Source organism: Zootermopsis nevadensis, unplaced genomic scaffold (genome assembly GCF_977971745.1).
Source record: "Zootermopsis nevadensis isolate Lab colony 2312 unplaced genomic scaffold, Znev_1.0 Znev_ptg000061l, whole genome shotgun sequence".
NCBI classification, from domain to species: domain Eukaryota; kingdom Metazoa; phylum Arthropoda; class Insecta; order Blattodea; family Termopsidae; genus Zootermopsis; species Zootermopsis nevadensis.
The window spans coordinates 11,566,218-11,579,436 of NW_028259192.1; the positions used below are offsets into that span (position 1 = coordinate 11,566,218).

General features: G+C 36.7%; 2 protein-coding genes across 4 annotated transcripts in view; both read right to left on the reverse strand.

Moving 5' to 3' along the window:
* Positions 1-88: 88 nt before the first annotated feature.
* On the reverse strand, positions 89-8,970 carry LOC147871200 (cell division cycle protein 20 homolog). The gene is made up of 2 exons (XM_087340316.1): positions 8,000-8,970; positions 89-5,801 (listed from the first exon to the last, which is right to left on the reverse strand). Exons 1-2 carry the CDS (start codon positions 8,024-8,026, stop codon positions 5,508-5,510), a joined length of 321 nt encoding a protein of 106 aa, XP_087196442.1. The 5' UTR covers positions 8,027-8,970; the 3' UTR covers positions 89-5,507.
* A 528-nt stretch (positions 8,971-9,498) lies between these two features.
* LOC110839034 (apoptotic protease-activating factor 1) overlaps positions 9,499-13,219 on the reverse strand; it is a 29,924-nt gene continuing 26,203 nt past the window's right edge. Inside the window, exons 20-21 of one of the 3 annotated variants that reach the window (XM_087340290.1) lie at positions 11,359-11,637; positions 9,499-10,513 (exon numbers count right to left, since the gene is read on the reverse strand). In XM_087340290.1, coding sequence (XP_087196416.1) covers positions 10,037-10,513; positions 11,359-11,637 — 756 coding nt within the window. In that variant the 3' untranslated portion in view covers positions 9,499-10,036. Of the gene's footprint in view, positions 10,514-11,358; positions 11,638-12,605; positions 12,665-13,219 lie in introns of those variants that run through there. The other 2 variants (XR_015532541.1, XM_087340291.1) reach the window with 2 other exon arrangements.

Consider the following 13,219-nt stretch of genomic DNA (forward strand, 5'->3'; position numbering starts at 1 on the left):
CATACTTCAAACATTAACAGAAAAAAGAACATTTGTCAGTGGAATTGAGTTATGTAGTTTCCGAACCACTGAAAATTAACAGAAGGCATACATGGACAAACTTTAATTACACCAAGCTTACAATATTTGGTTCTTGGAAATGTGAATTCAAGCAGTCTTAAAAACAAAATCATTACCATTGTAATGTGTGTGTGTATACCCTATAGTTAACTGAATTACCCAAATTGTGCCAATTCTGTTGATATTTTAACACAGCATAAATGGTAAATAAGGAAATGTTCATGACTTCATCTACATTAAAGTATAATACCTTTCCACCAAAAAATGATCTTTGGACCAATTTCTATTATTAATGATCTATGAAACAGTGATGTTCATTATTACATTTGAATGCAAGATAATGTTAGTCTTATAGCATTCTATTTATTTTTATACTACAAGAACTGCCATATTACAGTTCCGACTTTGATAAGTTCAGAATTAGTCAACTTATACTTCTGCGAGCATAGATCTTATTCAGTCATGCTTAAAATCTACATCAAAGAGAGAATACAACAACACTCAACATAAAAAGAGGTGGGAAGTAAATTGTTACAATACATACAAAGTTAAGCAGAGTGTGTTAAGTCATATTTGTACAATGCCTACAGTACAATAAATAAAACAGGGATGAGGTAGGGCATAGAGTGAAAACTCATTGGTAGTAATACTCAGTTCTGATCAGAAGACTCCAAGAGACTTAGTAATAATATTAAAAATTATCTTAATGATATAGGATGTGAGAGTGTGGACTGAATTTAACTGGCTCTGAACGGTCCAGTGGCGGGATTGTGTGAACACATAATGAACTTTCATATTTCATAAAAGGTAGGTAATTTTCACACTGGCTGAATGACTATCAGCTTTTCATGGACCATGTTCCATATAGTTAATACAAACTACATAAATTCTTCCTACTTCAAAAATTATCATTCAGATGTTCCTCTAATAAATAACTCACCTTTTGTTAAAATTCTTCCAGGTTTCTTTAAGAAGCGACTACTTATAATTTGTTCTGTACAACTAAAATGTATATTTTTCAGCTGCTGGCTTATACACAGACATTAAGAAAATTGTTTTTTCAGTAGGTACTTCATCACTCCTACCACATTTTCAAAGAAAAGAAATTCTCAACCTTTCCACATTATAACAATTTTTGATCACAAGGAAAGCTGAGCTACAGCCTAAATTGATTCCCATAGTTTTTCTATATCATTTTGCTAGAATTGCAGAACAGCTTTGAAGAAAAATGTACAAGTCAGTGTACATAAAAATTAATAAGGAAAGTTTAATGAATTCTTCTCAGACTACCAGCCTTGTAAGTTGGTTTAATGGAGAAAAAACCTTACACTGTTGGAAGCCCAAGAAGAATTCATTATTCTTAGTTGCCGTGAAAGCTTCAGTCATACACGGAAGGTATCGTCTCAAAATGTGGGCAACTGCTAACCAAGAGTAATTAACCAGTAAGGCACAGGCTGATCCATAACAATGGTTCATTCATTATACCAATATTATGTCAGACATTATCCATTGTCTGATATGTATGTGGTATACAGTAGGGCCCCACTTTTCGGCGATCAGCTAATACAGCACTTTTCAATTGCTCCATTTTAGAGTACACATATTGTCAAAATACATTCCTTGCAACTTTCAATTTCACTGGCCTTGATGGTCATCATTATTGCAGATACAAAACTATTACAATAGAGCAAACAGTTATATAGATAGCAAAACAAAATTGTCACCAACATTTTCTTTGTATTTTGTTAAGTATTCAACATATAAAATATTTCAAGCAACAGCTGCTTATCTTTTTTTAAAACATCCATGTTTCAAGTCATGTACATTTTAAGCTGTTCTTAGAAGGCCAACGAAGTTTGGGTTCAGTTTCCTGCAAATCAGGGGTTTGGACCACATAAGCGAATATTAAATTGTGTCCATACAACTAGTAGATGATTTGCTTAAAGTTATGCTTTTATTTTACACACTAGAGGTAAATCCTCAGTGAACTGTGTGAAAGTTAGAAGAGACAGTAACAACAAAACCCCCATTTAAGGTTTACCTAGGGAACAACCATTTTGTACCTTAAATCAAAAAAGCTTAAATGGGAGTTGTATCAAAATGAAACAATGACGACTCCTTTGATTACAAATTGGGGTAATACTTTAATCGAGAAACACTAAACCGGGGAAAACAATGTATTACATAGCTGGGTTTGAGGTTTCCAGTGGTGAGTCTGAAGGCAGCTGTCTTCTGGGTTGTAGCACTGTGTAGTCTGGAAGAAGTTCACCAACAGTTCAGAGTTCCCTGCTGCCTCCATCATCATAGTGAACTCATCACCCTGATGATGAAACATTGGTGAACTTCTGCCAGACTACACAGTACTACAACCCAGAAGACAGCCATCAATGTATTTCACATTAAATGGAGCTGTGCCTGGGATCATAAGAAATGAATGCTAAATGCGGGAAAATATTAGAATCAAGAAACCTGAAATCAGGAAGTTACTTTAACTACTAAACATTAATATTGCGTTGATTTTATACATTCTTGCAATAATACTTACTCCACTATTGTGAAGGATATAAAAACTTGAAATTCAGGAGTACCTTTATTGAAGAAAAAATACCATTAAAAAGAGATCATTAACTACTGTCTCGACCCTGTCAAGTTTTGTGAAAGCACAAAACAGCATCACATCCAATTTTACAAAAATTTAATGTATGGAGAGACTCATATACACAATTAATGTAAATGATTTTAATTGGCAGAAAGGCAATTCTTATGAGGATACTGAAGCTATTAAATTGAGAAAACTCTTGAATCTCTGCTGCCTCCTATGAACACAGTAAACAGCATACCAGTCTCTACCAAGCAAATGTGAGCATGAATCTTGTAAATGAATTTAATTGTATCACCAAAATGGGTTTAAATTTTAAAAACATTACAGTACCAGCAAACACGTTTTTATTAAACAAGCCCTGATTATCTGTGATTTTAATGAGTCTCAGTACCAAGTTTGAACAAATATAATGCAGACTGTAACACACATACTCAACTTAGTTGTAAACAAGTGCATATACAATTAATTTGAATTATCAAAATGAATAACAAACTTCTCTGATTATTGTCCTCCAGGAAAGTGGTATCTGCCTTTCCCTAACAGAGATGTAGTGATTTCATAGTTTCTGAATGTCACCATATAAAGTATGAATATTACTAATACAATTTTCCATGAATATGAATGTATTAATACATCATAAAAGTGACCACTGTGAACAGGTGGGTGAAAACTGAATGCCATAAATAAAAAAATACTGTTGCAATAATTATCAAACTAAGGAAGTGGAATTGCTATATGTAAATCTTAAATGGACAGTCATTACCAATGTATTTAAACCATGTAGTAAATTAATAAAATTGAAGCCAAATACAGGGTCATTAAAACAAATGTACACTTCACCAAAACCACAAGCAATCCTGTATAACACTCCACATAAGTATGCTTCTTGAACATTTATGTAAGTTACTAGACAGTTCACAACGGTGACAAATTCCATCATCGAATTCCCTTAAACATGCTCTGAGAAGCCTTAAGGCCTATACGCAATAGGGCACAAAGTTGCTTGATGTGCCTCGACAAGTCGCAGTGTGTTCCGCAACAAATATCATGTGCCGATACATGTGCCCGGTTATCGGTTGAGAGGCGGCAACACGAAGGAACATCAAAGGACGTCTCGAGTGTTGCAATAGCTTGCGTGCAGTGTGGACGTGTCGCAGGACCAGCAATGAATGTACAGTGGTCGAACGATCGTGTTTTAAAATTGATTGAATTATACCATGGAAATCAATGTCTATGGAACTGGCAACATGCTGATTATAAAAATCGGAATAAAAAAACAGCTTCGCGAAAGAAATGGGAACACCACGAAACATCATCGAAGCGAAAATGCACAACATTCGCTCACAGTTTATGCGCGAAAGAAAGAAGATTCAAAATTCTATGAAGAGTGGTGCATCAGCTGATGAAGTGTATGTTCCAGCTTGGTTTGCCTACCTGCATTTTTTTTTTTTTAATAATGTGGACCCTGGCGATTCATCAGACACTTTAAGCCAACACAGCCAATGTTCAGGTGGAATAAATATAAATAAATAAATGTATACATCAGATGAAACCTGCAGCAAAATTCGAGTAGGTAAATATGTATCTGAGACATTCCTCATCAAGAACGGTCTAAAACAAGGAGATGCTTTGTCTCCCTTGCTCTTTAACTTTGCGCTAGAATATGCTATCAGGAAGGTCCAAGATAGGCAGGAGGGTTTGCAATTGAATGGGACACATCAGCTATTGGCATATGCTGATGATGTTAATTTATTGGGGGACGATATGAATACAATAAAGAGGAACGCAGAAGTTTTACTAGAGGCTGGTAGACAGGTGGGGCTGGAAGTAAATTCAGAAAAAACTAAGTACATGTTAGTATCTCGTCATCAGAAGACAGTTGGGCAAAATTATCTTAGGGTGGCTAATAATTCCTTTGAAAGGGTTACAAAGTTCAAATATTTGGGAACAACAATAACAAATCAAAATGATACTCGTGAGGAAGTTAGGAGAAGACTAAATTCCGGAAATGCTTGCTACTTCTCAGTTCAAAATATTTTGTCTTCCCGTCTGATTTCTAAGAACCTGAAAATTAAAGTATACAAAACAATAATCTTGCCTGTTGTTTTGTATGGGTGCGAAACATGGTCTCTCACTCAGAGGGAGGAACACAGATTGCAGGTGTTTGAGAACAGGGTGTTGAGGAGGATATTTGGGCCTAAGAGGGAAGACGATGGGGTGTGGAGAAAACTGCACAATGATGAGCTTAAAAATCTGTACTGCTACACCAGTATTGTCAGGGTGATTAAGTCGAGAAGAAAGAGATGGGCTGGGCATGTAGCGTGCATGGATGGGACAAGAGGTGTGCACCGGGTACTGTTTGGGAAACCTGAAGGGAAGAGACCGCTGGGGAGACCTAGACGTAGATGGGAGGATAATCTCAGGTGGGATCTATGGGAGATAGGAGTTGAAGGAAACTGGATTTTGTTGGCCCAGGACAGGGTCCGGTGGAGGGCTTTGGTAAATTCGGTGATGAACCTTCGGGTTCGGTAAGCCATCTAGTTAGTTAGTTAGTTATACATCAGAGATGTATAGGTATCCCCAGAAGCCAAAATCTAAAGATTATGGCTAATCTTGTCTCTGGTTCCACTGAATCTCGAAATTTTGTGATAGTCTTCGCAATTGAACTCCCAACCATTTGCAACAGTACCTCGAAATCAGTTGTCGTTATTCTGGTGAAGTTGCAAAATGATTCGTCTGACATCTGTAGGTTTGAAAGTACACAACGTGTATCCCTTTCTTCTAAAAAGGTTCTTACCCACACTCTTTTTTTGCGCTTCGATTTCTTTTCAGCTAAATGCACAGGTCAACAGCACCTCATCTTCCGACATCTTAACATACAATGTGGACAGATGTATCGGTGTTTCCTGTCGCTGCGACATGTCCCCTGATACAAGTCGCTCAACTTGTATCGCAACATGTGCCCTAGTGCGTACAGGCCTTTAGAGTCTCTTATCTCTTTCTTCTTCTTGGCAGGATCAGGAGCAAAACATTTCCACAATCTTAAAGTTTCATCTACACCAGCAGACAACACTGTGCTTCCATCTGGAGACATAGCCAGTTGCAAGACCCGTGCTGTGTGTCCAGTTAATTCAGCAACCTGAAATTAATTTAAGACTTGATTTAATTAACTTAATCAATGCTCTAATTTTATTGATAAAATTATGCAATGACTGGTTCTCCAGCTTCGGGGTTTGGCATGGGGCCAATAAACTCTTGCAGTAGCCGCACGTCTGAGGCATCATGCTTTGGACCGGCGATACAGAATGCCAAAGACTCGCCAAAACGGCTACGGAAACCTATGAAATGCTAAAGCAAGCATTTGGGGAGTCCGCAATGGGTCGTGCACAAACTTTTGTGTGGCATTCACGTTTTAAAAATGGCCGAACCTCTGTCGATGATGACGAGCGTTCTGGACGACCATCTTCGAGCACAACGCCCGAAAATGTTATGAAGATTCGGCAGGCCATTCACGAAGATGGACGTCGTACCATCAACGACTTGTGCGACATTGTTGGGATAGGCTATGGGACCTGTCAGCTGATTCTAAAGGAAGAACTCCACATGCGACGCATCGCAGCCAAGTTTGTGCCAAGGCTCCTGTCTGAGCACCAGAAGCAGAATCGACTTCTCGTTTGTCAGGAGCTCAAAGATCTTGCAAGAACCGACCCCAACTTCCTTTCTAAGGTTATCACAGGTGATGAAAACTGGGTTTACGGGTACGATCCGGAAACGAAGCAGCAATCTTCACAATGGAAGAGCCCATCGTCACCACGACCGAAGAAGGCAAGACAGGTCAAGAGCAATGTGAAGTCAATGCTGATCTGTTTTTTCGACCAGGAGGGGATCGTCCATAGGGAGTTTCTTCCTGCAGGTCAGACGGTCAATGCTGAATTTTACTGTGGGGTCCTGAGGCGGTTGCGTGTAGATGTGAGACGGAAGCGGCCGGCAAAGTGGCGCAACCACAACTGGCTGCTGCATCATGAAAACGCGCCAGCGCACACCGCCCTCAAAGTTCGGCAGTTTTTGGCCTCAAACACCATGGCCGTCATCCCGCACCCTCCTTATTCGCCGGATTTAGCTCCGTGTGACTTCTTCCTCTTCCCAAAGATGAAAATTCAGCTAAAGGGAAGGAGATTTGAGACGATAGAAGAGATTCAGGCAGAATCGCAGATGGTGCTTGACAGGCTGACAAAGAAAGATTTCCGGGGATGCTTCCAGGCTTGGCAGCGGCGCTGGGATCATTGTGTTCACTCCCAGGGAAACTACTTCGAGGGTGATGGATGAATTTAATACCTGAGATAAGTGTACGGGTTTTTATAGGCGCAGTCTTTAAACTTTCCGATCGCACCTCGTACTCTGACTGCAAAAACATGCAAGGTGAACCAGATTCAACACATTGCTTGAGTGGTGCCCATTATACTTTAAGTCATTTACACAGGGTTTGTGCATACAATATAATGAAAACTGCATTGCACAAATGTTCACTATGTGGATAAAATCACCAGATTATTGCCTAGGGTTTCTTGAAATAAACTGTACTGAAATGCTGATTTATTATAGTAATATTATAAATAAATATATCCACTAAAAAGCACCATAAGTGGCAGCTCTTCACCATGGGTTTCCTTCAAATAAGTTGCATGAAATAATGAAACTCCTTCAATCTTGTGTAAATGCCCTTAATTGACACATAGAGATTAATCAATATAAACCCTGACTTTCAAAATATTCTCTTCAACCAGAAATATAAGGCCTTGAATTATAACCTAATATCAATGGATTAAAATAAGCAACATAACTGCAGTGTATAATGTCACCTTTCAGAAAAAGACTGCCAAAAGGCTGGAACACCTTCAACATTTGATACGATTTATTCCCAAAAACCAAAATCATGCTATTACTCAGAATAAAATAATGTTCATTCATAGATAAGGCTTTGGTCTTGCTTCCATCATATTTATGAACCAATTACAAGCATTAGCTGTCTGCTTTATTACTACATAGGTAATTGAGATGAGGGAAGAAAAATTTACCAGCTTCTCCCTGCTCTAAGTCAATTGTTTTCAAACTTCTCTTTGAGGCAACCATGAAGTGTTATAGTCAAAACAAATCACTTGTGCTTGGCACATGAAAGAGGCCTGTGTTCCACTCTAAACCTAAAGTTTGAGTCTTGATTGTTGGGCTTTCAGACCTTGTCCATTGACCCATTTAGGGGCTTAATCATTACAAACATCTGCTGATAAAACATCTGAATTTGATTTCTTACAAGATACATAAATACCAACACCAACTTACAATAGTCATCCACAATCTCAGGAGCATCAAGAATTCGGTCTGGAGTTTTTGGTATATATCGAGTTGAACCTTTTACTGAAGGTCATGCCGTGGAATACACAACTTCCAAAGGATTCAAAAATCCCTGCATTGAACATACATAAAAGAGTTTATAGTACAATGGCATGAAAAAATTGCCAAGCAGAATTCAATATTAGAACTATTTATAAGCTTAACAAATTGATTACAAACAATACATAAAAAAAATATTCAAACAGTTGTGTGTGCTCCAAAATGTAAAATGGGCACAGCATAAATCATTTTTATTTTGGTCACACATATTGACAGAATATCAAGACAAATTGATTTCTTGGAAAAAATACATCTAATAAAATATTTAGAAACAGTTTTAAAATCAGATTATAAATTGTAGTTATAGCAGAACTTCTCAAGTGATTTACAAGATGCCTATTAATTTTCAGAACACACTGTTCAAATAACAGCTACTTTTAAAACACAGGAGTTGAACATTTATATTACAGGGTGAACAAAACTTTTTAAATAGAAGCTACATTATACTTTTGGTTACTCTCCACATGCAGCTCTAAAATATTTCAATGTGAAGACATTATTAGATTAAGTTGTTTAATTTTAACTTGTAGGTGCTAAATTCCTGTTAATGAATGCAGAAGTTCTCTGGCTAACAAAAAACTGATTTAAAAATAAATACTGATAAAACTAAATACATGAGCAATCTAGCCCTATAAAACAAGCAACAAATCACCTGAAAATGTTTCAGAATTGAAGTATCTGTAACCAACACACAGATATGAGATTCCTAACATAAATAAGAAAAGAATGCATTGTGAAAATGTTATGTGTTATTTGCAGTGTAAAACATGTTACTTTGGGTTTTACTGTATGTGCTGATCTTCCACACTGTAACACTAATTCTCTTAGTTGGCAAGTAGTAACATTAACAATCGTTGTGTTGAGGCAATCAACTAAGAAATACCTGTTGTACCACAATGAAACAGAAATATATTACAATATATTTTATTCCAGAAGGAATATATATATATATATACATACATCCACATATATACACATATATAGAGTCCCGCACCATAGCCAAGCGGTCTGAGGCATCATGCTTCGGACCGGCGATACGGAATGCACGATGGTTCGAGTCTCGGGGGAAGAGAAATTTTCTCATGAGCTTTCGACCAGTGTATGGGACCGGTGCCAACCCAGCATCGTGAGGAAATTGGGGAGCTACAATGGGTAGCGTAATCCGGTCAGGAAAGCTAGCAATGACCACACGTCACCCTATATCTGGTTGGATGATCGTTCACCTCTGCTTAGGCATGTGAACGTGAGGCCGGCAGTCAGTCAAGCTAGTCGGCTTTGGCTCTCTGGAGCTGTTATGCAACAGGATTTAATTTTTAATTTTATATATATAGTATTTTCCCCTAATTTTTAATGGGTGTTACTCTAGTAGCAGAAATAAAATGCTGCTGTCCATCAACAAATGCAATTATATTTTTTGTATTTAATGAATCATCCTACACACATAGTTTTGTAACATATACTACTATGTATTCTTTAAACTATACATTATACAGTAATCAAATAATAAAATATATATGAATATCATTGGAATGCCTCAATGGAAATAAGAAAGACTATAAATTATTGTTTTTTAAAAATTATTTACTGACAATACATTCATTAGGAGCTTAAAAGATACTAAATTAAGTCCCAGAGAGAGAGAGAGAGAGAGAGAGAGAGAGAGAGAGAGAGAGAGAGAGAGAGAGAGAGAAATACACGTGTACAGTCTACATAATAAAATTCTGTTGAGAAATGTTTCTCTATATGACACACTTTAAATCAGATTTCTATTAAAACAGCACATAGAATATAAAAAAATATGGGGACAGAATAACACAATAATAACACTCTTAAACTCTGACATACATTCACACACATGAACACATGTGCACAGATATATAATGTATGAGTAAGCTGTTTCAAAATCCAACATATTTAATAGCAGCATCATTGCAATATCTTCATGAGATAGACAATTCCACTTGCATCCACTGTAGTAAATGCAGCAAAGTTGCTGGAAGCTGAAACTTTCTTAACTTCTGGTCCTAAAAGCTTCACACAACCTAGCAATAATGTCTCTTCTTGTCCTCTTTTTCCTAACCAATCACCTGCCAAGTATCCAGTTCTTGCACATCCATTAAAACTATCATCAACAGGCCTGAGTGGTAACTTTGGAGAATCACCACTCTGTTTCCTCCTTCGCTGACCACTACTTATCTTTCGTCGCTGTCCACAGGATATCATAGTCAACCGGCCAACATCCCACCATCCAATTTGATCACCTACGCTCAGTAATATTATAGGTGGAGGTGATACAAGACTAGACCCTGCAGCTGAGGCAGGAGGTGAAAACAGCAAATTTTGAACCCCAGTCTTGTGAAGTTTCAAAGTATCCAGAATTACTTTAGTTTGGACATCCCATATCTAGAACCATAAAACATACAACTAAATCAACACAGTCACATGTGAATACAATTGAAAACCAACTAGTAAGAAATCAGTTGCCAATATTCTTGATAGGAATATGGCAATATAACAATAAGCAGAATTTTTTTCTCACTGTTGCTACCGTTGGTTAACAGATACAAAAGCTAATAAATTTTAATATTAAATGGTTAAAGATAGTATGCTTCTTGCATTTGATTTCTTCTACACCTATTTTTTCTTAATCCATTCTTGTGTCTGCTAAAAAACAGTATTTGCTAATGATGATCTTTGTTAAAATATACTTTTATCTTTCCTTGCTGAACGGTTCTGTTAGTCAATGTTAATAAGATTTGGGACACAAACACTGTGCATGGAAAATTTATCTTAGATTATATTTTCATTAGAACTGTAGAATGAATTACATTTAATATTAAGAAAGTTTAATCAGATTTCAAGCTGAATATGACTTCATAACTACGTGCTTCATCACATAGTACACTATGGCCCTTCTCCCCTAAAACATAGATTCTGTAATTGCCCTAACACTACATAGTCCAATAGTAAGATACCAGCTAGAACTCCTGAATTAACATCACTAACCACCACTGTATGATTTTCTTTCTGTTCTGTCTCGCACAGGTCTTAAACAAAAATGGTATACCCTGTTTAAATAATAACAAACAGAGGCTACTATTTCATGTTATTAAAGTATGAATAAAAACTAGATGAATATGCAAATAATACTTCCAGAAGTTTGTAACTTTTACCTATTTGTTGCCTTCTTAACTACGAACAAAAAATACTTTCTTCAGCCAGTATTAAGTACATGTAAGTATACTTACAACAATGTTGCCAGTATCTTGACCCAAGGCTAGTAAACATGCATCATGTGACAATTTACAGCTACGAAGAGAGTCTCGAAGTTGGTAATTATAATTGCCTTGGACTTTCACATATGGTTCATCTGGCAACACTGTAAAACGTATCAAAAGAAAACTTCCACTGGCACCACAGAGAACGAGCAAATCCTCATTTGATGACAAATCTGCCATGGTGACATGAACATCAGTATAGCGCCCCACAAGGACATCGATTAGACGTCCTGTCAGAATGTCCCATATCTAAAATTGAACACAGGGACATTACGGCTATGTTATATTTCCCATAAGTAATTTCATGTGTTCAGTGAATAGTACCTGTATATATTCTACAAAATTTAAATGTGAACCAAAATACAGGTGAATCCTGGTATAGAAAGTGAGATCATGAAGAATTCATGACATGATATGGCAACAGTATTAGAACTGCATTCTCTCATTTTTCTTGTTGAGCAGCATGGATTAAGCAAATTTTGGGGACAAGCCTGTATGTATATATCATGCAACACATACAGTTTATAACAAGCAAGGAATGTTTGCATTGTTGCCTTCTTTTCCTCAGGTATTAAATTATGGGACTGTTTTGCATAGTAACTGATGAATGTTGGACCATGCAACTATATGATATAGCAGCTTAGTGTCAGTCACTGAAATTCAATTTGTTTTGTGACTGCTGTAACTGGAGCAGTGTTTTGTTTGGTGAAAATATAGGTTAGAAAAGAGAATAAATATTTATAATAAAACTGTGGGGAAAAAATGTAAACTAGGCATTTTCTACCATTTTATCAGTCATTTACAATTACATTTCATTTTGATCACCATCTAATACGTTATACAAGATAAAATTACCTAGCGTGTTTCAGATAAGTTCTGCCATCCTCAGGGTCATGTGTATGTGTTAGCTATTAAAAATTTTACATTTGGTATGCAAAATAGGTTACAATAAAACATGAATAAAGTGTGATTAAAATTATTACTGCTACTTCCCTGTATGGGATTCATAAGTCTCACAGACAAAGATGACATTCAAAATCTTGTATTATAGTCATCTTATTTTATGGAAGTGTGTATTCTGTTGATTTCTTATATTTGTAATCTGGTCTGTAAACATAACACAGTGAAGTTATCTGTAATTGCAACATATTGTTTTCCTATTATATTTAACATTACTGATATGCTATTTAGATTCTGTCTCTCTGTAGGTTACATACATGAATTTCGCTGAGGAATTTATCCAAAAGGACAAGGTTTGGTGAGCCTCAAAACTAGCCTGAAAAGAGAGAAAACCCCTGCCTGTGTCATAAATAAGAATCATCTCCCCCACAACCAGTCACTTTATGGACTTAGTTATCCTGGCACCACATACTAACTGAGTAACTAAACTAACCCCATAAAGCAGTCCTTGAGGACTGTGCTTCTTTGATGTAGACTAAAGCTGTGTTTCACAATAATGTAATGGAGACAATTGACTAAAGTTGATTGTCACAGCATATTGGTTAAATTTGCTACCAAGCTGTATGTAAAACGATTCTTCTGAAGAAGTCTGATACTCATCATAACAAAATAACTGGCTTCTGCCAAGACATCTACTACCTCGGATGAACCAGGTTCCCCAATTGGTTATCTATAACTGTAACTCGACAGGATATGTGAACATACCACATTCAAAGTGTTCCTTTTTGCCATGTGAGGACATCATACCAGAATTTTACTATTGTGTAACTAACAGAATTGGAAAACTATTATGACAGAATGGTAAATCCAATGCGTAAATCTAATAAGAAATGTTTACATGACAGCTAGTTTGCTGATCTGAAACAAATGT

Excerpts from the sequence above, each read along its gene's own strand:
- LOC147871200 (XM_087340316.1), bottom strand. The coding sequence starts at position 8,026 with ATGCTCCTGAGATTGTGGATGACTATT. Across the intron at positions 5,802-7,999 it reads TGAGATTGTGGATGACTATT|GTTGCTGAATTAACTGGACA; the intron begins GTAAGTTGGTGT and ends AATTAATTTCAG.